General features: G+C 43.1%; 1 protein-coding gene across 2 annotated transcripts; it reads right to left on the reverse strand.

Moving 5' to 3' along the window:
- Nucleotides 1-3409: 3409 nt before the first annotated feature.
- On the reverse strand, nucleotides 3410-7428 carry si:ch211-117l17.5 (regulator of G-protein signaling 21). 2 transcript variants are annotated; one of them, XM_012851219.3, is made up of 5 exons: nucleotides 7021-7428; nucleotides 6605-6667; nucleotides 6239-6300; nucleotides 5916-6082; nucleotides 3410-5704 (listed from the first exon to the last, which is right to left on the reverse strand). In XM_012851219.3, the coding sequence occupies exons 1-5, from the start codon at nucleotides 7098-7100 to the stop codon at nucleotides 5516-5518; spliced, it is 561 nt and encodes a 186-aa protein (XP_012706673.1). In that variant the 5' UTR covers nucleotides 7101-7428; the 3' UTR covers nucleotides 3410-5515. The 2 variants fall into 2 exon arrangements, with proteins under 2 accessions (XP_012706673.1, XP_012706672.1); XM_012851218.3 differs by having other exon boundaries at nucleotides 6239-6303; nucleotides 7021-7422.
- Nucleotides 7429-22346: the final 14918 nt, after the last annotated feature.

A 22346-nucleotide genomic window follows, 5' to 3' on the forward strand; every position in this document is an offset into this window, starting at 1 on the left:
TCTTCATTCTACCTTAACAGTTGAAAACAAGTACATCCTACTTGTTAAATTGCTGTGACCTAAAAAAAAAACATTGTGTCTCTTCTTGTTTTCATACTAAGAAGTAATAACCTTTAAATGGATAGTTTGGATTTTTATCATTTGGGAGATCTATGGAGTCGTTATGAGCAGTCAGTGCCTTACATGAGGCTGAAAGCTCTCTGAAAAAACCTACATATGAAGAAACAGAAGCACTCATCACAGAGCTGAGCTGACATTCAGTCAGAAGGAGACCATTTTTTTAAAAGAAGTTTAACCACAAGCAAACAATTTCATAATGAGTCATGTCAACACTGACTGGTACCCCTTAGAACAGTCACCAATTTTTGCATAAGAGAGTTACTTAGCGTTTGCACTCTGTGGTAGATTGAAGATATGGCAGATTGCATGTCCGTCGCTTTTTGTGAAACTCATGTTCCTGCAAAATGCAAAATGACTTTTGATTACTTGTAAAAGCTTTCATACCCCTCAAACGGTGCATTTCGTGAGGTTGCAACTGCAAACTTCGATGCATTTTCTAGATTGGACCAACACTAGTTGCACATAATTTGTAAGTGCACAATAAATTAACTTATTCATAACGTTCTCTCTGATCTGTCTGTGGGTAAAAGACTAACTAGCACTTGTTTACAGTCAATATATATATATATATATATATATATATATATATATATATATATATATATATATATATATATATATATATATATAATAAGCGTTCCGATGAGGCTTGTTTATCAGATTAGAATTACATTTGAAAATAACAAATGTTTTTAATCAGTCTGATGCAATATTGCATTTTTAAATGTTGTGTTTTAATCCACTCTAAGCATAAAATCATCATAATTGACAGAAATAAGTGGAAAAAAATAATCCCCTTTGTGTGTGTGTTCTTTTTTTTTTTTAACTGTTGTACACAAAAAAAGCAGCAAAGCATCTTTCACATCCAGTTTTTCACTAAAGAAACAGTAAGCTCATTTAAACAAATGAAAAACATGCAGCGGCAGGTTCCCTGTTGGATGAGCTAATGCCAGCTGAGTCCGACCTCCGTTTTCTTGTGCAGTGAAGGACTGTTCAGAGTTATCATTCACCTCTGCTCCAGTTCAGGTCCTCTTTGAGCCCTCTTGTAGCCAGGTAAACATCACAGCTGTGATCATTTTCCTCCACTTTTCCTCTCTCATGCGAAGGGCCTACATTCACTTGAATGCACTGTGGAGAGATTGGCGGGGGGCTGTACACTAGTAGAAAGTTCCGGTACGCTGAGGGCTAAAATCTACAAGTGCCGGTACTGCGTACCGCTCCATACCGGCCCACTTAAAGCACTGAGTCTGTGTGTAATTTATATATATATATATATATACACATATATATATACACATATATATATATATATATATATATATACACATATATATATATATATATATTTATTTATATATATATATATATATATATATATATATATATATATATATATATATATATATATATATATATATATATATAATGCCTTTAACTTTGTAAACTGAGTAACTGATGGAAATGCAGCTGTTCAGTAGGAATAATGATTACTTTTCCTACTTATTTAAAAAAAGTGCACATAATAAAAAAGTTTATCATATTTGCAGGGTACACAACAAATCATTCAATTAAGATATCGATGAGGCTTCAGCCTTATAATAAAAACAAAAAAAAATAACTAATGCCGATTTGAATGAATGAGAACAGAGGTGCAAATAAACATGGTCGTGTGGAATATAAATCTGCATGTAATATTTTCCATATTTTCCATCTGTCCCGTTGTCAGCACTTTGTTTTCTGTCCGTATCTTTTTGAAATAGTTCATACCTAATATTTGCATCCTGGTTGTGAGGGGAAAGTACACCAATTTGCATTTTCCATTTACAATTGTCTTGAATCCTTGATGGAAAAATCTACCAAAGCCACAGACCAAAAACACAGGTGTTCCAGATATATTTAGTCAAAAATGAAAAGGTTTTAAAATTATACCGCAAGCTTCAACATTAACGCTTACATTTCACCCTCTCTTACCGGCAAAATCTGATTTTAAGTAGGTGCATTAATTATTATGTTACTGTGGACGAATGTGATCACGTAGAGAACTTTGTGACCAAAATTACAAAAATCCAACCCTGTGTGAGTGTGCATGGTGGTAGGCACAATGAGGGGAATGTGCATCTCCCATCTTTTAGACACTTACTTTAAACTTGAATTACCAGTGAGAGATACTAAAGAAGATTACAGAATTTTAGAGCCAGGAGCTTTATCTTGTGTGATTTTGGCAACACCTCCACAAGTGACACAGAGTGGAGAGTTTAGAGCTTTCAGTTATTAAAGTAGAGTGAGTGTACATTATTTATTGCTCTTTGACCTTTGGAGTTTGATCTCATATAGGAAGTATGACCCCTTTTGTGATGACAAACCTGGATGAAGTCAGTTAACATGAAAGTAATTTGTCTATTTATGAAATAAGCTCACAAAAGAGACAAGACAGTGTCAATGGGGTGCAGTTTAATCACTCACAACCCATACCACTGTAAATCATCTGCTGCAAAGTCGTTGATAGTGTCGACGGCACCAGGATGATTACCTCCTGCAATTTATCTTTCATAAGTTAAAACATTAGGTGTCTATTGTCTAATCACATTTTCCAAATCTCCAATATTACATTTGTTTAACAGCACTCACTTTTTAAAAAGATAAAAGCTTTACAGTGTCTCGATTCTCATGCTGTGGGTTATGAAGGGAATTAAAATGTGCAGAAAATGTGTCCTGAAGCAACGCTCGCACTGCCTTCACTTTAACTTTCTCTGGTGTGATTCTGTCTCACCTGGGCCTATTCCCAGTTAGTACAGGCGATGATATCTTAATAGGAACTTTAGAAGTTTGGAAAACCATGCCTTACAAAACTATTCACACCCTTTAAACTTTATTTTTTACATCATCTCACAACAATGTATTTTATTTAATTTAATTTTATGTGATACACATTGTGCATAAATGTGAAGTGATGCATTATTCATGCAGGCCAAATAATTGAAACTGACCAGAGCACACTCTTTCACATGTTTGTCGAGCTCTGAAATGTTTAAACCTTTGAAATATTGTTTTGTAGCCTATAAGTGCTTCATAACAGACCTCTCTACCATGTTCTTTGGTCTTCATGATGTTTGCTCATTAATGCTCTCTAACAAACCTATGAGGCCATCACAGAACAGCTGGATTCATGCTTTATTACACACAGGTGGATACTATTTATTGGTTTGACTTCTGAAGGCATCACATTGGGTTTTATTTAGGGGTGTATGTAAGGGACTGAATTGAAAAAAAAAAAAAAAAAAAACATGACCCATTTTTCAAGTTTTTGTTTTTACAAACATAGTGAAAAAACATTTATCATTTTCTTCTGCAATTTACAATAATCCACTACATTATAAATTAAATGAAAATCTGTGGTGGTAACTTAAAACAAATCATGTAAAAGATTTCAAGGGGCATGAATACGTTTTCAAGGCACTACTATAGTCACTGAAGCAGAAACTGTGATTTCTACTACACGTTTTATGACAAGGTTTTGCTGAAATTGCTACTCTTTGTTTGACTAAGGTCTGATCTTTGCAGCGTTAAGACATTTGTGCATGCAGAAAAAAAAAAAAGACAGCACAAAGTAAAACTGAGAAAATCTCATTTCTCTCAACGCCTGATTTCTCAAGAAACTGGAAGTCCAGGGGTTCCGGTTTGTCAAACGCACATGTCACTTGTGTGTCAAAAAATGCTTTTCAGTGACATTAAAAAATACAAAGTGAGAAGAGGAACAAACAGCCCCTTTTGGATTTATCAGTCTAAACTCTCACATCTATGCTAATTTTAAAGGCGTAAATAAAGTGTAAAATATTTAAAATAGACGCTAATGAATATATATTTATCACATGTGCAAAAGACTGCTGACTATCTTTTCTTGCTTCCTTGGTATATCATTGCGTAAAGCCACACCACTCACCATCATGTGCGAACATCACTTCAGCTTGGAAAGCATTCTTTCAAGACCGGCTTTTTTCCAAGTGTGTTGCCTTTTTTGAACTAGCTTCAGGACTGGAATAAGGGCAGCAAGAAGAGATTAAACTAATCTGATAGAGGAAAGTAATAGGGTCCACTTTGATTTAAAGTGGTTCAAGTAATTTAAAATATTTTAAATCTACTAGCGGTTGATGGAGCACTTCAACACTTAAACAAACATTTTCACTCAAATTGTGACAGTATGCAATAAATAATACAATGTGCAAATGTTAAGTTAATTTAACTGTTAAAATTCCTGATAAGCATACATTCACCCTGTGTGCTGTGGTAATAAGTAATAAGGCCAATTCTCAACATCTGTAAGGAGTTTTACCACATTCTCATGCAGTGTAACATGTCCTATTTCTATCAATATCAAACACAAAACTCATTATGTTTCTGTACTGCTAGACGTCGATTTTAATATTTGACACGCAATCGACCAGGTCGCAAATTAAATTTGCGTAAGCAACCTCAAAATGGAACGTTCTTGGGTTCAATAGTGCAACATTTGTCAAGATTCCACAATTTTTTTTTTTTAAATGTGGGTGATTTTCTTTTCTTAATGTATATTAATTTAACTTCCATTTTAAATTTAAGAAAGTACTTGCAAAATATGGTCTGAAAATAATCAACCGCAAAGAAGCTAAACAATGAGGACAAAATTCCTCAAAATTCCTCCAAAAAACAACAAAATGCATTTTAATCCAATTGAGATTAAAGAAAAAAATATTTTTTTAAATAATTAATACTTAGAAAAGACAGATCATTATTGAATTATCTGCCTGCATTAGATTTTTTTTCTTTCTTAGCGCTATTATCTGATTACTGACCGGCTCTTTGGCAACCGCTCATTCTAAGTAAATGCTCTTTAAGTGCCGTCTAAATAGTCTAGCTTTCTTAATTTCACCTTCGGTCTATATTTATTTCTCCCTCTCAACCATGAGGGAGAAAGTGGGAGTTAATAAGTTGTGATTGTTGTATCCTATATATTAAATCTGCACAGGAAACACCTCTCCAAGCAAAGGTCCGAGGGCATCTATTGAAGGCTTTGCTTTCGCAGCTCTACTGTCACAGCAGAAGTCCATCACCTTGCCAATTCATTCACTGTCAGAGGTGTTCAGTTGTCCTGCACAATCTTTAAACTGTGACATTTCTACAGAGTCATGATTGTGGAAAAAAAAAAGTCCTCAGGTGTGCGGTGCTAAATGTGGGGACCCTCTCCTCTATTAGTGTAGAACGGGAGTGGGATCGCCGAGGTGCGCGGGCCTCTGCTTGTGTCCTGGTACCACACTGGTGGATCCTCCTTGCTTCTGTTTTCAGTTCCTCCTCTTGAAGGAGCCTCAAACATTCCAGTTACCGGTTTTATTCTCCTTCCTCTCTCCTCCTGACCGCGCTTTCATCCCTTCGTGGCGTCAGCAGCGAGGCTTTCCAGGAGTGTTCTATAAACGTCCGAGCGGAGGAACCGCGGGTACGAGTCTCTTTCCATCAGCCCGTAAACTATCTTCTGAGCTTCGTCAAAGCAGTTCATGGTGGGAGTCTTGACGTTCCTTTTGATCTGCTCTCGAGTGTGATAGTCAATGTTGATCTAAAATGAGGCACATAGATAGGTATGAGGGGGATTTGAGCCAAGAGCGAGAGATGTGAGAATCAACATTTGAGCTGCCGTTTTTTTTTTTCACTAACAGACAGAGCTTAAAATATAAAACAGAAACTGTGTGTGTGTGTGTGTGTGTGTGTGTGTGTGCGTGTGTGTGTGTGTGTGTGTATGAATGCAATGACTTCTTCCAAAGATTTACCTCTTTAGGTGATTCTGCTTTGATGAACTGCTCATAAATCTTCTTAGCTCTTGAGGACATTCGAAATGAAGACTTAGTCTTCTTGTAGTCCTCACAAGTGAGCCAAAATTCAATATTCTCATCGCTATATTCTGATTTTAGGAAGTTACGAAAGGTAGCCAGTCCATCTGAGGGAGGAACAAACAACACGAGGCTTGAGACCCAAATAGCGTTCATTTTAAAGCTTTTTTCTCTGAATCAGTTATTCCTTTCAAACTTTCCTTTTCTCAAACTGAAGTTACTGTTTTAGCAACATTCTAATTCCCAAGAGAAAAGCAACTTACATTTAGATTCAAGGAGCCTTTCCAAGGACTGTGACCATTGTTGGGTATCTTCTAAACTTAGCCTGCTAGGAGAGAACACAAGTAGGATTACTGAACCAGTATCAAATTTGAGTAAAATAAATCTACAAGGACAACGAGGGCACTGAGGCTTTCGAGCCAGGAAGGCCCTTGCAGATGTGCTTATCAAGTTCATACAAAAAATGTTGAACCCTGGGATTAGCTGGCACTAGCATGTACCGTGCCAAAGCAAACACGGTGTCTCTAGATCATTTGAATCCTTTCGTGATGCCATAGATGGAAATGATTGGAGCAGGCTGGCTATTTTCAAACTGAAATGTATGCAAAACAGTACATAAGATCCCTTACCTCTCTGAGCATTGATGCGGCTGTGAGAACATGCACTGGAGTCTGCACATAAAGTTCTTTCCACTGTGTGGACATAGGAAATATATGAGTTCATCCTTGAGTGATATACTGTTCTTAAATTAATCTTTAATGAGTGTGTGAAGGCGTGCTGTTCATGTCAGTACCGGTAACTAGAAAACAAAGAGCTTAACGTTTAAAATGGACTCACAAGTTCATGTTGTTTTTATGAAAAATACATTTTATGCACATTCCTTATGTTCTTTTAATTCAATATTTTCCGACTTTGACAAGTTTTTCACGAGAGGTATAAGAAATCGAAATCTGTCAGATAAATCCTGTGGTTAACAATATCTAAAATGGTAAGTACCGAGTCAGCACATCGACAGCACACTCCAGTTTAAAATGTAAGTACTCACATGGTGTTGTTTCTGTTCCTGTCATCTCGGTCCATGATGAAGTGATGCGTGCTGGGTGGTAGGGCTTTTATGCTGGGCATTGTTTTGTTAGGTCCACACTCTCAGGCTCTTGGTCCTGGTCATGCTGTGTCTCAGAGGCACTTAGGAGGGTTCCCCCTGCGATGCAGCTTTTTATAAGAAGGTTTCCTGTCGCCACAGGCTGGGGCTGCTGGGATACCTCAGCAGCTCTACTCAGACTAAAGAGGAAGCACCCCTTCCTCCTCCTCCTCCCGCCTGGTGCGCTTCTCCTCCTACTTCACAGTTAGAAACAACACATACAGTGCATAAATGCCTCCCTCCTCCCGATGCCTCACTCCCTATTGTATCTTGCCGTTTCTTCTCCTTACTCTCCTGCTCCCGTATATTTAGTCTCTCCTCTTTGCTGGGCTGACCAAACAAACATCACTCTCTCAGGCTGAAAGCATACAGTGTTTGAATTATTTTTAGACCGGCAGCGCACATGCAAATGACGGCAAACGAGACCGTGATAGGCAAATTCGCAACCATCTCGTGCAGCATACTTAAGCAGCTCGTGAGATGAGAATTTTGTCTCATCTCCAGAGAATTCAAACGAAAGGACTGTTCTTTACAGCAAGAAAACCTAACTATCATTTATCCCAAAAAAGGAAGTTATTTGCTTCAAAATCATGCAATGTGAGGCCACAGCCTTTTGTCAAAAAAAAGAAAAAAAAAAAGAGGAAACACCAGACTGATTGCTAAAGAGAGACAGAGCAAAAGAGACAGGAAGTACGAGAGACTGCCAGCACGTCACGTTATGACCAGTCTTCTTTGGAAACCACCAAGTTAGTGCCTCAAATGTTTAACTTGGGCAAACTGAAGTCTTTTGAACTGTGGCGAGAATAAACACTTGTGGACTGTACCAACAACACAGAAGACAATAGTTTCAGCTTCGAAATACAGATAGCAATAAAAAGCACATGCATACGCAAATATACACCAACATTCAGTCTTATCTCTTGTAATAATTACCCTCAAAACAACAGAATTTTAATATCAGATCCCTGCAACTGCATAGTCAAAAACTACAATAATACACTGTGCATGGATATTGTTGACAGAGTCAGCAGACTCATCCATATTTGAAGGCGCACAGACATTTTGCATTTCACCCTGTTAGCTGTTCAACACACTGAGAAGTGACAGATGTGAGGAGGATTTGAGTCAGTGCCAGAAATCTACTTGCTGTGTGGGAACTTGTAGTGAACTGGACAGTGTCTTGGCCTGGGATTAGCCGTAACTGATAGTTGCATTTGTGGTGTTGACCGCTGACGTTTGAGGTTGTCTTTAGATCAGCTATGATTTGTCCCAGATACTCTGGCTTGTATTTTGACAGATACTGAAAACTGAAACGCAGGAGTGGGAATTTATATTTCAAAATTTCATTCTGTACTGTGTGCTGTACTGTGGAGGTACAGAGGCTATCTGGGAAGGGATTTGTTAAGTGCAACACAACAAAATGGATCAGTGCTGGACCTTTAAAAGAGATGCTGGCCAACAAAATTTACACCAAGAGCACATTGATAACACAAATATTTGATGGGACAAAAGGGGAACCTTTTGGAAGTTGTGCTTCCAATTACATCTAGTGTGAAACTACAAGCATTTTGAGAAAAGAGCGCAATGGAAACAGTCAAACATAGAGGTGGCAGTGTGATTTCTGGAGCAGCCTAGCTATTATAGACTTCCCGTAATGGACAGAACCATGAATTATGCTCACTGCCAGAGAATCCTGAAGGAGAATGTCTGTATATGAATTTGTGACCTTAAGCTCGAGCTTAATTGGGATATACAGGACAATGATCCAAAGAACACCAGCACCTTCTGAATATAACACCTTCTGTATGCATACATACTGTGCACCATGAAGTCAAATCCTTGTAAGTGCAAACCTACTTGGCAATAAACTTGATTCTGAAGTCCACCTCTGAATGACTCAAACAACAAGAAAAACCCCAAAATCAAGTTAGGTCTAGGAGTAGCCTAGTAAAGTCTGGACTTAAACAGGTTGTTTGTTTTTGAAAAACTGAGTGTGGTTGAAGTAACACTGCAGGGTCATAACTCCTCCAAGCAATGTGAAATACTATTGTGTATCCTAAATGGCAGTCATTGCCACCAGTGGTGGCACAATCAGTCAATAGGTTTAGGTTTTTGCAACACCACAATTTCCATGGTTTTATTTAGTCAATTAGAACTTCAGCTAGCCATATTTATCTCATCTAAATGCCTAGATGTGTTGAGGCAATTTTGTTAAAAGGAAACTAAACATGTGTACCTTATGTAGTGGACAGTGGGTCTATATTTATCTGTAATGAGAAAGTGCCGGCTGCTTTCCGGATGGTGGAAGGCAGCTGAAGGTGGGCTGCACTGGGCGCCCCCCTTTTAGCCCTCCTGGTTTTAAATACACTTGAGAATAACATGCCACAACACAACATTATGAGTGGGTGGATGTAGGCTTGGGGCTGGACTATGGACCAGGTATGTCAGGGGTATCCAGCCCCCAGACCCCATCCTGATCACCTCGTGGGTCTGGGAAGGATACCCCTCTGTTGTGCTGGTAACTGGGAGTATAGGATGAGTATGGATGAGTGTGTGTACAGCCTCCCCTTGTTTGTTTGTTTTTGTGTGGTTAAGAGCATTTGCATATGCCGGGACTAGTGTGGGAACATGTGAATGTGACTGTGTACCTGGTTTTGTGCTTGTCTTCCTGTCAGGTTGGGTTTTGGACTTCCCCCTCTCCTGGGAATTCTCAGGTCTCCACTAAATGTGGAGCCCACCCCAGCCGTCCGACTCCCTTTTGTTGACTGGTGCCTTGACCTGTGCATTGGTGGTCCTCGGTGTCTGGGGCTGGGTGCTTGGGTATGTGCTGACTCACTCATGGCGGCTGCTTCACAGGGCATGGGCTCCATGGCTCTTTTGGGGCCCCTGGGCCTCAGATCTCTGGGTCCATGGCTGGATCCACTTAGACATAGCTGGCTGCTGGTAGAGCATGCAGGCTCGTTGCTGCCTCTTCAAGGGGGCAACTGGAGGGTTTCCTTGGGCTCTCCTCTGCTCTTCCCTGGCATGGGGAAGCAACTGTCTGTGTTGGTCCCTCTTGGGCTCCTTTGCTCTGGGGGCCCTTTTGGGCGTCTGGAGTTCTGGTCTCCCCATTGTCTGCCTCGGTGCTCTGAGGCCAAGTATTTGGTTCCTTATAACCATTATTGACCATTTTGTCTTATGGATAAACCTTACATACACAAGTGCATTCTCACAAACACCCACAGCTGCTTGGATCCAGGTGCTTACAGATTCACTTCTATACAGATAAACCCTAAAATTAGCTTTGGGTCTCACAATATACATATTGTATTAAGTAATACTACATATTTTTTTCAGTGATGTTATCAAGGAATTGGTTGGTTTTGCTGTTCTTTATATATATATATATATATATATATATATATATATATATATATATATATATATATATATATATATATATATATCTGCAGGTGTAGAAGCAAACTATTTTTTCCTCTTTCCCTTTTAACATTTTGCCTCAGCCTTTCTTAATATTTTACCTTTTTGTTTCTGTGTCCATTGAGCATAAATAATCCCAAAATTACATCTAATAAAGTTTTTTGCATAAATATCTAGCAGAGCACTATAGCAAAAGCAGTCATGCTCCACTTGTGAAAGTAAATCTGTTGGGGTTTTTTTTGGCATTAAGGCAACAATGCTACACTTAATGCTACACTGTCAGACAGAACACATTCGGCAGTGAAATATTGTGACCAGACTAAACTCAGTTAGAATTAAATTGTATTGCGAATAAGAGGGGTGGTTTATACCGTTTGATAATCTGATCGACATGCATGTAAACGATTGTCAGGATCAAGTTACTCCGAATGTGACAAACTGATCTGTGTGCCTGACGTAAACGTGACGTATTTCTACCTTGTTGAGTAGCGGAAGTACATTGAGAAGCAAAACTGTTGGGGCTCAGGATACAACCTCTCCATTTGAAACATTAAAAGAGTTCAAAATTGTTATTTATTTAGTAATGTTTCAACTGTAATTAATAGTGTTGCGCCAATGCCATTTTTTGGCCCCGATACCGATACCCGATACCTGGCTGTACAGTATTGGTCGATACCGATACCATCTGTTTGAAATTGATGTGTGTGTGTATATATGAAGAACTGCATACTACTTAGGATTGTAGAACTTTTTATTGCCTACCTGGAATAGGTGACAACAGTTGAATAAACTTTTGGCTCTCAAAAGCCAAAATAGTGCAACATTCATGAAATTATAACATGTATAATAATAATGCATCAGTAAGACAGTAAAATTACATTAATAATCTCTTTTAAACCCTGAGTTTTGGCTCTCAAATGCCAAAATAGTACAACTTTCATGAACTTATATAACATGTATAATAATAGTCGGGAGAGAGAAGGCTGCGTTCAAGTGACATACAAACATCAAAATGGTATCGGTGCCCTATTTGTTGGTACTCGCCGATACCGATACCACCATTTTAGTGCTGGATCGGGGCCCCGTCCGATACTGGTATCGGTATCGGTGCAACACTAGTAATTATAACCAGGTGTAAGTCCAGCCTGGGCACATGGAAGACAAATGCACTCGTACAATACTGTTTTGTTTACTCTTTTTGTTGTTCAGCAAAGACAGATGTTCTTCTTCGTATGTGTTTTTTTTTTAGGGAATTTTTATAACTACGCTTATCAGAGTGGTTCTATTCTGAATAAAGCCAGGTGCATATACACACACATTATGACTGGATTAATTGATTGTGTTCCCATATTTTTTTTTCTATTTTTTAATTCAAATACCTTTCAATCCAATCCAATACATTTCAATCCATCTCCTTCCAATAGCTATGTAAACATAGCTATTGAAAGGAGTCAGTTGATGTAGTTTGGGGATCTGATTACTTGGGGATTTTCTGAACACGTTTCATTGGGGGGAGAACCCGGGGAAGTCCCAGAACTCCCTAGAGAGACTATATATTCTATCTAAACCTGAGATTGCCTTATTAACCCCCAGAATGAGCTGGAAGAGGTTGTTGGGGAGAGGTGTTTCAGAGTTTTACTCCTGGACCTGATTTCTCCGTGAGAAATGGAAGACAATGAATGGATGGATGGCTGGCTGCTAGGTCCCTATTGGATTTCATGGGTTCAGTGAGGTAGTTTTTTTGAGTGACTATGATGAAAGTCATCAGAATTTACCTTTTCTAATGATTGTGTTATTAGACTTCTAATAGCACAATCATTCTCCCTTATACCTGTTAACTCAAGTTTGGACTGAATTAATTTTATCTCTACTTGTACACGAAATTATTGCAACACATGCCTCACGCTATTTCATAATACAGTTAGAATGAAAACAGGAAATGAAGTCATAATTTTTCGACTTGCCTGGTGAAGCTTTAGGTCTTTGAGTTGGGACATAATGCTTTTACCCCCCAATAAACTCACAATTACAATAAATGTTTTACTGGCAATACTATATTATGCTCACTCATTATATTTATGTTATGTATTTCATCTGCAAACATTAAACATTTTCTTTTCATTCTTTACCTATTGCCCTTTTACAATTTTAAGGTAATTAGCATTTATTGAAGCCTGACACACGTTGCCCTATTTCAACCTGTCCTTTAGTTTGGCTTCACCCATGCTGCTTTCCCTCTTTTGCCCAAACATGGCTATGAGCACTGAGCTGTTACAATGAGACACTAACCGAATAATAAATATTTCACAGATTGCACATTTTCTTCTCTCTCTTATACTAAAGTGTAACACTTCCAGTGGAGATATGATCATTTAGGATTTCTAGCAGTTTGATCAGTCTGGATTGGACCAACTCTACCACATTGCCATTTACAGTACTCACTTCCTTTTAGCTACCATGGTAACAACACTGGCCAATGAGGAAAACAGTGGCAGCTTGTGTGTGAGGAACAGTACACCGTGTGATGGAGATTTGATAACTTTGTGATTTAGCAGGAACAACCCCTGACACCCCAGTGTACTCACGGTTACTGACGCAGGGCTACGAAATAAACTGTCCCACTCATAAATAACTGCCCATTAAAGCACTCATTTATTTTGGTCATTACAATTGTTTTAACCCATTAGTCCTGAATGAAATAAATGTCCTACAAATTTGCAGCGTACACACTGAGATCTTGATTTCAAATTGGAAATTCAGCAGTAAGACATAATGTTTGTTGCAAGCTAAGATTGTAACCAAGCTGCATGCTTTGCAATGATTGCAGTTATATGTGTTGTGCCTAAAGCACAGCATGTATGGGATTCTGGGGAAAAAAATCACATCCAAAAGTCACTGGCAAAACAATGCATAAAAAGAGATTGTAATGATTTGAATAAGGAGAACCCAAATGTTAGCCAGACACAGAGCTGAAGCTTTAAAAAAGGGGTTTATTAGCAAAAGGTCCAGGGGACAAAAGACTTGGCTCCAGGCAACACAACAAGGCAAACTCAAAAAGCAGACGAGCCGAAAGTAAAACGGGCAAGCGGACAGGCAGGCTAAACAAAAAACAGAAGGGAAAGAACTCTTACCGGGGAACTTGGACATGGGGGATAACACAAGACGTCCTGACAACAAACCAAAAACTAAAGCGGGCTTAAATAGATGACCGGAACAAAAGAGCAGGGCGGGACTAATTGACCAACACAGGTGGAAATAATAAACGGAGCACACTGACTAAACCTAAGGTAAAAAGCAAGACAAAGACTGGACCAACACTAGCTGAAATAAAGACTAATACCGGTTAAGGATAAATCCAATACAAAACGACACAACACAGAAATAAATCCTAAAACAGAAAAGTCGACTAACTAAAAATAACCAAAACCACAACGGAACATTACAGAGCCCCCCCCTCAAGGGCGGATTCTAGACGCCCTTACGTCTCTACAAAGAAACTAAATAAAAGTCTGACCGGGCGGGTGGAGGGGGCTACAGGCAGGAGGGTCAGAAAAAAAAAGACAAAACAACCAAAACAAGAGTCCAAAACAGAAAACAACCCACATCGGGCGAATCCAAACTAACAGAAAATCTCCCAAAACAGTTCCCCCAACAGAGAGTCCGGCGGTCTTCCCGGCGGACGACCCCAGCGAATCAGGAAGTCTGGCGGTCTTCCCGGCGGGGGGCCCCTGCGTGAGAGGCTCTCCGGCGGACGGCCCAGACGTGACAGGTTCTCCGGCGGTCGTCCCGGCGGACGGCCCAGACGTGACAGGTTCTCCGGCGGTCGTCCCGGCGGACGGCCCAGACGTGACAGGTTCTCCGGCGGTCGTCCCGGCGGACGGCCCAGACGTGACAGGTTCTCCGGCGGTCGTCCCGGCGGACGGCCCAGACGTGACAGGTTCTCCGGCGGTCGTCCCGGCGGACGGCCCAGACGTGACAGGTTCTCCGGCGGTCGTCCCGGCAGACGGCCCAGACGTGACAGGTTCTCCGGCGGTCGTCCCGGCAGACGGCCCAGACGTGACAGGTTCTCCGGCGGTCGTCCCGGCAGACGGCCCAGACGTGACAGGTTCTCCGGCGGTCGTCCCGGCAGACGGCCCAGACGTGACAGGTTCTCCGGCGGTCGTCCCGGCGGACGGCCCAGACGTGACAGGTTCTCCGGCGGTCGTCCCGGCGGACGGCCCAGACGTGACAGGTTCTCCGGCGGACTGCCCCGGCGTGACAGGTTCTCCGGCGGTCGTCCTGGCGGACGGACCAGACGTGACAGGTTCTCCGGCAGATAGCCCCGGCGTGACAGGTTCTCTAGCGGACGACCCCGGCGTGACAGGTTCTCTGGCGGACGGCCCCGGCATGCTAGGCTCTCCGGCGGACGTCCAGGAGGCCGTCTACGGAGCAGGAACCTCGGAGACCGGCGGCGGAGCAAGAATCTAGGAGGCCGGCGGCGGAGCAGGAATCTAGGAGGCCGGCGGCGAGGTCTGGAGAGAGAGAAGACAGAATCCGGCGCCGGACTACAGGGTAGGGAAGGCGTCAAACTAAAGACTACAGGCGGCGGCGTCTGGTTAGTGGCTACAGGCGGCGGCGCCTGGTTAGTGGCTACAGGCGGCGGCGCCTGGTTAGTGGCTACAGGCGGCGGCGCCTGGTTAGTGGCTACAGGCGGCGGCGCCTGGTTAGTGGCTACAGGCGGCGGCGCCTGGTTAGTGGCTAAAGACGGCGGCGCCTGGTCACTGGTTCCCGGTGCGGGAGCCTGGCTACAGGCGACTGAAAAAGGAGCCTGGCTACAGGCGACGGACGAAGGAGCCTGGCTACAGGCGACCGAAGGGGGAGCCTGACTACAGGCGACCGAAGGGGGAGCCTGACTACAGGCGACCGAAGGGGGAGCCTGACTACAGGCGACCGAAGGGGGAGCCTGACTACAGGCGACCGAAGGGGGAGCCTGACTACAGGCGACCGAAGGGGGAGCCTGACTACAGGCGACCGAAGGGGGAGCCTGACTACAGGCGACCGAAGGGGGAGCCTGACTACAGGCGACCGACGAAGGAGCCTGACTACAGGCGACCGACGAAGGAGCCTGACTACAGGCGACCGACGAAGGAGCCTGACTACAGGCGACAGACGAAGGAGCCTGACTACAGGCGACAGACGAAGGAGCCTGACTACAGGCGACAGACGAAGGAGCCTGACTACAGGCGACAGACGAAGGAGCCTGACTACAGGCGACCGAAGGGGGAGCCTGACTACAGGCGACAGACGAAGGAGCCTGACTACAGGCGACCGAAGGGGGAGCCTGACTACAGGCGACAGACGAAGGAGCCTGACTACAGGCGACCGAAGGGGGAGCCTGACTACAGGCGACCGAAGGGGAAGCCTGGCTACAGGCGACCGAAGGGGGAGCCTTACTACAGGCGACCGAAGGGGGAGCCTGACTACAGGCGACAGACGAAGGAGCCTGACTACAGGCGACCGAAGGGGCCTGACTACAGGCGACAGACGAAGGAGCCTGACTACAGGCGGCAGACGAAAGAGCCTGACTACAGGCGGCGGAGGAAAGAGCCTGACTACAGGCGACGGAGGAAAGAGCCTGGCGACAGGCGACCGACGAAAGAGCCTGGCTACAGGCGACTGAAGGGGAAGCCTGGCTACAGGCGACTGAAGGGGAAGCCTGGCTACAGGCGACTGAAGGGGAAGCCTGGCTACAGGCGACTGAAGGGGAAGCCTGGCTACAGGCGACTGAAGGGGAAGCCTGGCTACAGGCGACTGAAGGGGAAGCCTGGCTACAGGCGACTGAAGGGGAAGCCTGGCTACAGGCGACTGAAGGGGAAGCCTGGCTACAGGCGACTGAAGGGGAAGCCTGGCTACAGGCGACTGAAGGGGAAGCCTGGCTACAGGCGACTGAAGGGGAAGCCTGGCTCCAGGCGACTGAAGGGGAAGCCTGGCTCCAGGCGACTGAAGGGGAAGCCTGGCTACAGGCGACTGAAGGGGGAGCCTGACTACAGGCGACTGAAAGGGGAGCCTGGCTACAGGCTGCTGAGGTGGGAGCCTGGCTACAGGCTGCTGAGGTGGGAGCCTGGCTACAGGCTGCTGAGGTGGGAGCCTGGCTACAGGCTGCTGAGGTGGGAGCCTGGCTACAGGCTGCTGAGGTGGGAGCCTGGCTACAGGCTGCTGAGGTGGGGGCCTGGCTACAGGCTGCTGAGGTGGGGGCCTGGCTACAGGCTGCTGGAGACCCCGGGCTGCAGGTTTCAGGAGACCCCGGGCTGCAGGTTTCAGGCACCAAAGTCAGACCCTTAGCCACCAGGAGTCTCAGAATCAACTCCTGGAGGGTATCAGAAAGAGACGTCCAATAAAGTCTCTCCCAGAGCTGGCTGTCCATGAGGGCTATCTGGGGTCTGGACTTGTAAAGAACACCATGAGGCTCTAGGTCTCCAGGGGTTCCCGGTTGTTGCACCCCCTTCTGAGGTCCTGGATGACCGAAGAGCGAAGGATCCCCCTGGGTTCCAACGTCACAGGTCCGCGACGGACCACCCTGGGTTCCAACGTCGCACGTCAGCGCCGGACCAATCTGGGTTCCCACGTCGGACGCCAGCGACGGACCCCCCTGGGTTCCCGCGTCGGATGTCTGCGACGGACCCCTCTGGGTTCCCGCGTCGGATGTCTGCGACGGACCCCTCTGGGTTCCCATGTCGGACGTCAACGACGGACCCCTCTGGGTTCCCACGTCGGACATCTGCGACGGACCCCTCTGGGTTCCCACGTCGGACATCTGCGACGGACCCCTCTGGGTTCCCACGTCGGACATCTGCGACGGACCCTTCTGGGTTCCTACGTCGGACGTCTGTGGCAGCAGTTTCTGCTGGACCCCCTCCTGTGACTTGGGTGACGCCAAGTCCTCCTGGACCAATTCTCGGAACTTGGGCTTGATGGGAGTCGAGGGGTTGGCCAGACCCTCGGAGAGAGACTCAGGAGCCGGGGCGTCGGCCAGACCCTCGAGGACAGACTCGGGTCGGCTGTAGAAAGCCTGTAGTGCAGTCCTATAATGACCCTCAACTTCCTTTAACTTCTTCTCCAGCTCCTCAGAATATTGGATCAGTAGAGCCTCCCTGAGACGTTTGATGATGGGGGCAAAAGTTCTTATTTTGCTCTCCAATGTCAAGTACTCTGAGTCACGGACGCCAGCAGGGGGAGCTGTAGGCCTCTCAACTCTGGGAAGCGAGGAACTCCTGTCTGCTGGACCGGAAGTGGGTCGAGCCAGAGACTCGGCAGTCGGGTGAGGCCGGACTGGCTCATCGGGCGGCTGCCCGCCATTGCTGGATGGGGGGCCGGCAGACGAGCGCTTCCTCCTTCGGCGGCGAGACGGCGGGGCTAGCGGGGATGCCGGTTCCTCCCGACGGGACGGAACTGCCAGCGAAGACTCATTCGCCTCCGCGTCAGGAGGGGGAAACGGGACCGACTCAGGGAATAAGTCGGGACGGAGCTCCCAGATCATCTCGGCGTCGACCTCCAGAAAAAGGTCCGGATCCGGGATGAACGGCGATGAGGCGGACTGACAGGGTAAGTCCAATGAACAACAGCCTTGAGAGTGGGAGGATAGTGGTGCGCCGGGCTGAGTGAGCTTAGCTCCTCCAGAAAGGAGATAACGTGTCGGCTTGGGGTTCATGGTGGTCAGGACGTAATGTAATGATTTGAATAAGGAGAACCCAAATGTTAGCCAGACACAGAGCTGAAGCTTTAAAAAAGGGGTTTATTAGCAAAAGGTCCAGGGGACAAAAGACTTGGCTCCAGGCAACACAACAAGGCAAACTCAAAAAGCAGACGAGCCGAAAGTAAAACGGGCAAGCGGACAGGCAGGCTAAACAAAAAACAGAAGGGAAAGAACTCTTACCGGGGAACTTGGACATGGGGGATAACACAAGACGTCCTGACAACAAACCAAAAACTAAAGCGGGCTTAAATAGATGACCGGAACAAAAGAGCAGGGCGGGACTAATTGACCAACACAGGTGGAAATAATAAACGGAGCACACTGACTAAACCTAAGGTAAAAAGCAAGACAAAGACTGGACCAACACTAGCTGAAATAAAGACTAATACCGGTTAAGGATAAATCCAATACAAAACGACACAACACAGAAATAAATCCTAAAACAGAAAAGTCGACTAACTGAAAATAACCAAAACCACAACGGAACATTACAGAGATATGAAAGGGTAAAATCAACTTGCTTTGTAAGAACAGATGTCTGTCCAGTATTTTTATTTTTTATTTTTTAGGATTAAACACATTTCATTATTGTCGCATTAAGCTAATTTCATGAGTGAAATTGTGCCTGATGAAAGAGTGACAAATTCTTAACCTCTGAGGCAAAAAAACATACGTGTTTTGCTGCATTTATCGTGCTTAGTCTAGATTTTTATACTCTGGAATAGTTATGTTTTTGTCAGTTGTACTTTTTTAACAGTTTTAAAGCACATTATAAACATAAATTCATATTTTGATTTTTGAATTTTCAGTCACAGACAAGCTGAAATTCATGCTGTACTGTTACAATAAAGATAGGATAATAATTCCTGACACAGACAACAGTATGCCTTCCCTCATTTAAGAACCTAGATAATGCAACCCAGTTTAATTTTTAGGGTGTCAGACACTGGTTTTTTAAAAGTAGGTAGAATTTAGAGAAAAACTCTATTATATTCTTAAATGTTTTCTACTCTGATGCCCGATGCTTTTAGCACATAACTCACTCAATGTGTTACCCTGATGAACCAAAACCAATGGAATATTGTCAGTGGCAATATTGGCATTTTTATCTTAAAGTTAAGTTGTAACTAGCAAATAAATGAATAATGTTGTGTAGTGTTTTTCATACATTGACATTTATATCCTCAAATTAACAACAGTCCAACCTTATTTGACCTCCATTATAATGTTGACATTTTAAGTATTTAAACTTTTTGTGTTGGTGGGGATGAAACATCCTCCGAGTTTGAGCCAGTAGGTAAACAGGGCATTTAAGATACAATATATATAGCTGAGAAGTTATATAAAAGCACAATTAATATTGTTGATTTTTAACTGACAACAACAAAATACCCTTTATCTCTTCCTAACTCTCCTTTCTGGCTCTTTTTCTAAATTAAGCACTTGTGTATCTGCCCCATCATTGTCTGTGGATGATGAGAGTATTCCCCTAACAAGGCAGTACATTCTGATTGTTACGCTTCAGGTTGTCCGATGACTCCAGCACTGTTGTCGTTTAAGCTCCTGACTTATTTTTAGCTGCCTCAGTATTCCTTTTTAGGCACATTTTTTAGGAAGAAAGCCTTCTTCAGAGAAGGAGTACGATTTAAGGTCACAGAGGGATTGCTTTTTTTCCAGTTCGGTAAACTCTGTTACTGGTGTATGGAATTATCACTGAACCTAATTAGAGAACATATCAGGCATAAGACCTAAAACAGAATCTTTTTTTCTGAGGAGTGGAAACTCTAATCCCACTTGATGGTTCTTGTCTATTCTAAAGCAGGAAATACACTGTGAGAAAACGTAAGCGGCAGGGCTTACGGGTGTGTTTTTAAAAGCGTAAATTTACACCAGTTGCTGCAAAGTAAGCTCCACAGCTGCGTGTTCTGTGCAGAGAAGAACTGTTGCCACATGGAAAGAGCGCCAAGTAGAAGCCACACCTCGGCCTTCTTTCTGCTAATTGACAAAGTGTTGCCAGAGGAAAGGCAGAGAGCACAGCAAAAAATAGGTGTATGCCATCAATCTGCAGCATCAACAACTAGGTGACTTCTACCATGTTGTGGACAAACTGAGACTGGACAATTATTTTTCGAATACTTTTGGAAGTGAACCTGACACAGTATGTTATCTTTCCGTTTATTCCCTGCTAAACAGGCACGCACATGCGTCTGAAATTAGAACTTCAACACAATTTAGCCGTCGCGTAGCTTAAATACGCGTGTTGTATGTGCGTATTATTCCTCTGGAGTAAATGTATTGACTGATTAAAATGAAAAGCTAAATAGCATACACGCTATTTTAGTTGCGTGTATGCAGCTTGTTGCGCTTATGCACTGGAATTCGTCTGTTGTATTTCTTCCACTTAGTCATTCATTTAGATAAATATAAATTCTGAAATAAAGAAATACAGAAACATAGAACAAAATCAGACTTACAGACAATGAATAGGAATGAACACAACAATTTTGCAGAGTTCAACCATGTTTCAGTGATGTTTGCGAGTGGTGTAAAAGTCAAGTCACAATTTTCTATTGATTATAATAAGCATTAAAGCTTTTAATCAATAGTGCCTAGTTTGCCTAAAACACAGGTTTGCTGCAGGTTATCAATTTTAATAATTATTGACAAGCCTAATGTAGATGACAAACATTTAAAGGAGCTATAAGTAATACTGACACCTTGTGGCTCAAATTGGCACAACAGCTTGCCTATCACAACAATCTAATATGCCGTTTTTAAATGGTGTGTTGCTGTAGTGAATTTTTACTTACACGGGCTAGGTATATGATGTTGTACTATTTTTTTGAACAGGCTTGAGGGCACCACATATGGTCCTTGGGGGCTACCTGGTGCCCGCGGGCACCATGTTGGTGACCCCTGGTTTACAGGGAATGTTACTTCCATCCCAGGTGACAAATGAGAATTATTTAAGTTGATTTTACAGTAAATATCTTACTCATAGCCCCTTGAACTCAATGTGTAAAAACAAACAGTCACCCCGTGTACCAGCCCAACCACCCCACCCCCCCCTCGCAAAATGACCGCTGGAGATAAGCACCGGCCCTTCCCGTGACCCACCACAGATAAGTATGTATAGATAATGGATGGATAGTGAGCCCCTTTTAACCCTGTTGTTCATATCGTTGACTGCTTTACTATATAGCGCATCAAACAGGGTTTAGGGTTTTTTCTTCTGCCTTACTGACTCAGCAGATTTATATTATTTGGAAACAATGTACCGTACTAAATCTGTATTTAAAAGTTTTGTGATCATATCTGAACAGCACACGTCTGAAAGGATGTTTGTTGTAAAAATAATGAAGAGCTAGGTACAATGTTGTGAAGGAAGAAAAAAATAATATTGAATTTCTGAATAAACACAGATTGTAGCTGTTTTGTTATGAAGAACCATGAGGTTTATTTTCTAATGACATTATCTTAATGGCAAGACTATAAAATGGGATTAGACATAGTTTGATTTTTTTTAAAATGATCCAAAGTCATTTACCTTAAAGTTCAGGTTGAGTCATTAATAGCTCACAGTCTATAAATAAACCATTTAACGGAAATGCGTGTATCTTTGTCAGAGATTTTACTTCCTGTTTACTTAGTTGTTTACCTACTATAAATATTTGCCTGAACATTACATCAAACCAGATGGTTTTGGAAGCTGCTGGTATCTACTTTTAATTTACATTTAAATATTTCAGGGAACCCATGCTACTGATATTACTGTGTGTAACATCACCATGACAACAAGCCATGTTTGCACACGATGGAAACTCAGAGGGGTCAACAAAAATCAGTTACTTAAAGGTACTCTTACTGGTTAAATTTTACTCCTGATTATGATGTAAATATGGTTCATGAAGTCACAGACCTTCTATAGTCTATAGAGCCCGAGTCTAAGTCAAGTCTTACTCTAAGTTTGAAGACTAAAGACCCCATAATGTAAAAAGTTTGGGTGCAAAAAACAACATTAACAAATAACTTCAAGAAATCAACCCATCTTTAAGAAATAAGGGTATATCATTCCACT

This window comes from Fundulus heteroclitus, chromosome 9 (genome assembly GCF_011125445.2).
Source record: "Fundulus heteroclitus isolate FHET01 chromosome 9, MU-UCD_Fhet_4.1, whole genome shotgun sequence".
NCBI classification, from domain to species: Eukaryota; Metazoa; Chordata; class Actinopteri; order Cyprinodontiformes; family Fundulidae; genus Fundulus; species Fundulus heteroclitus.

Bases quoted from the DNA above. Each gene is read 5' to 3' on its own strand.
- si:ch211-117l17.5 (XM_012851218.3), bottom strand. From the start codon at position 7,100: ATGCCCAGCATAAAAGCCCTACCACCCAGCACGCATCACTTCATCATG. The intron at 6,083-6,238 runs GTAAGTTGCTTT...TTCCTCCCTCAG, and splicing joins AAGGCTCCTTGAATCTAAAT to ATGGACTGGCTACCTTTCGT. The intron at 5,705-5,915 runs GTAAATCTTTGG...GCCTCATTTTAG, and splicing joins AAGCAGAATCACCTAAAGAG to ATCAACATTGACTATCACAC.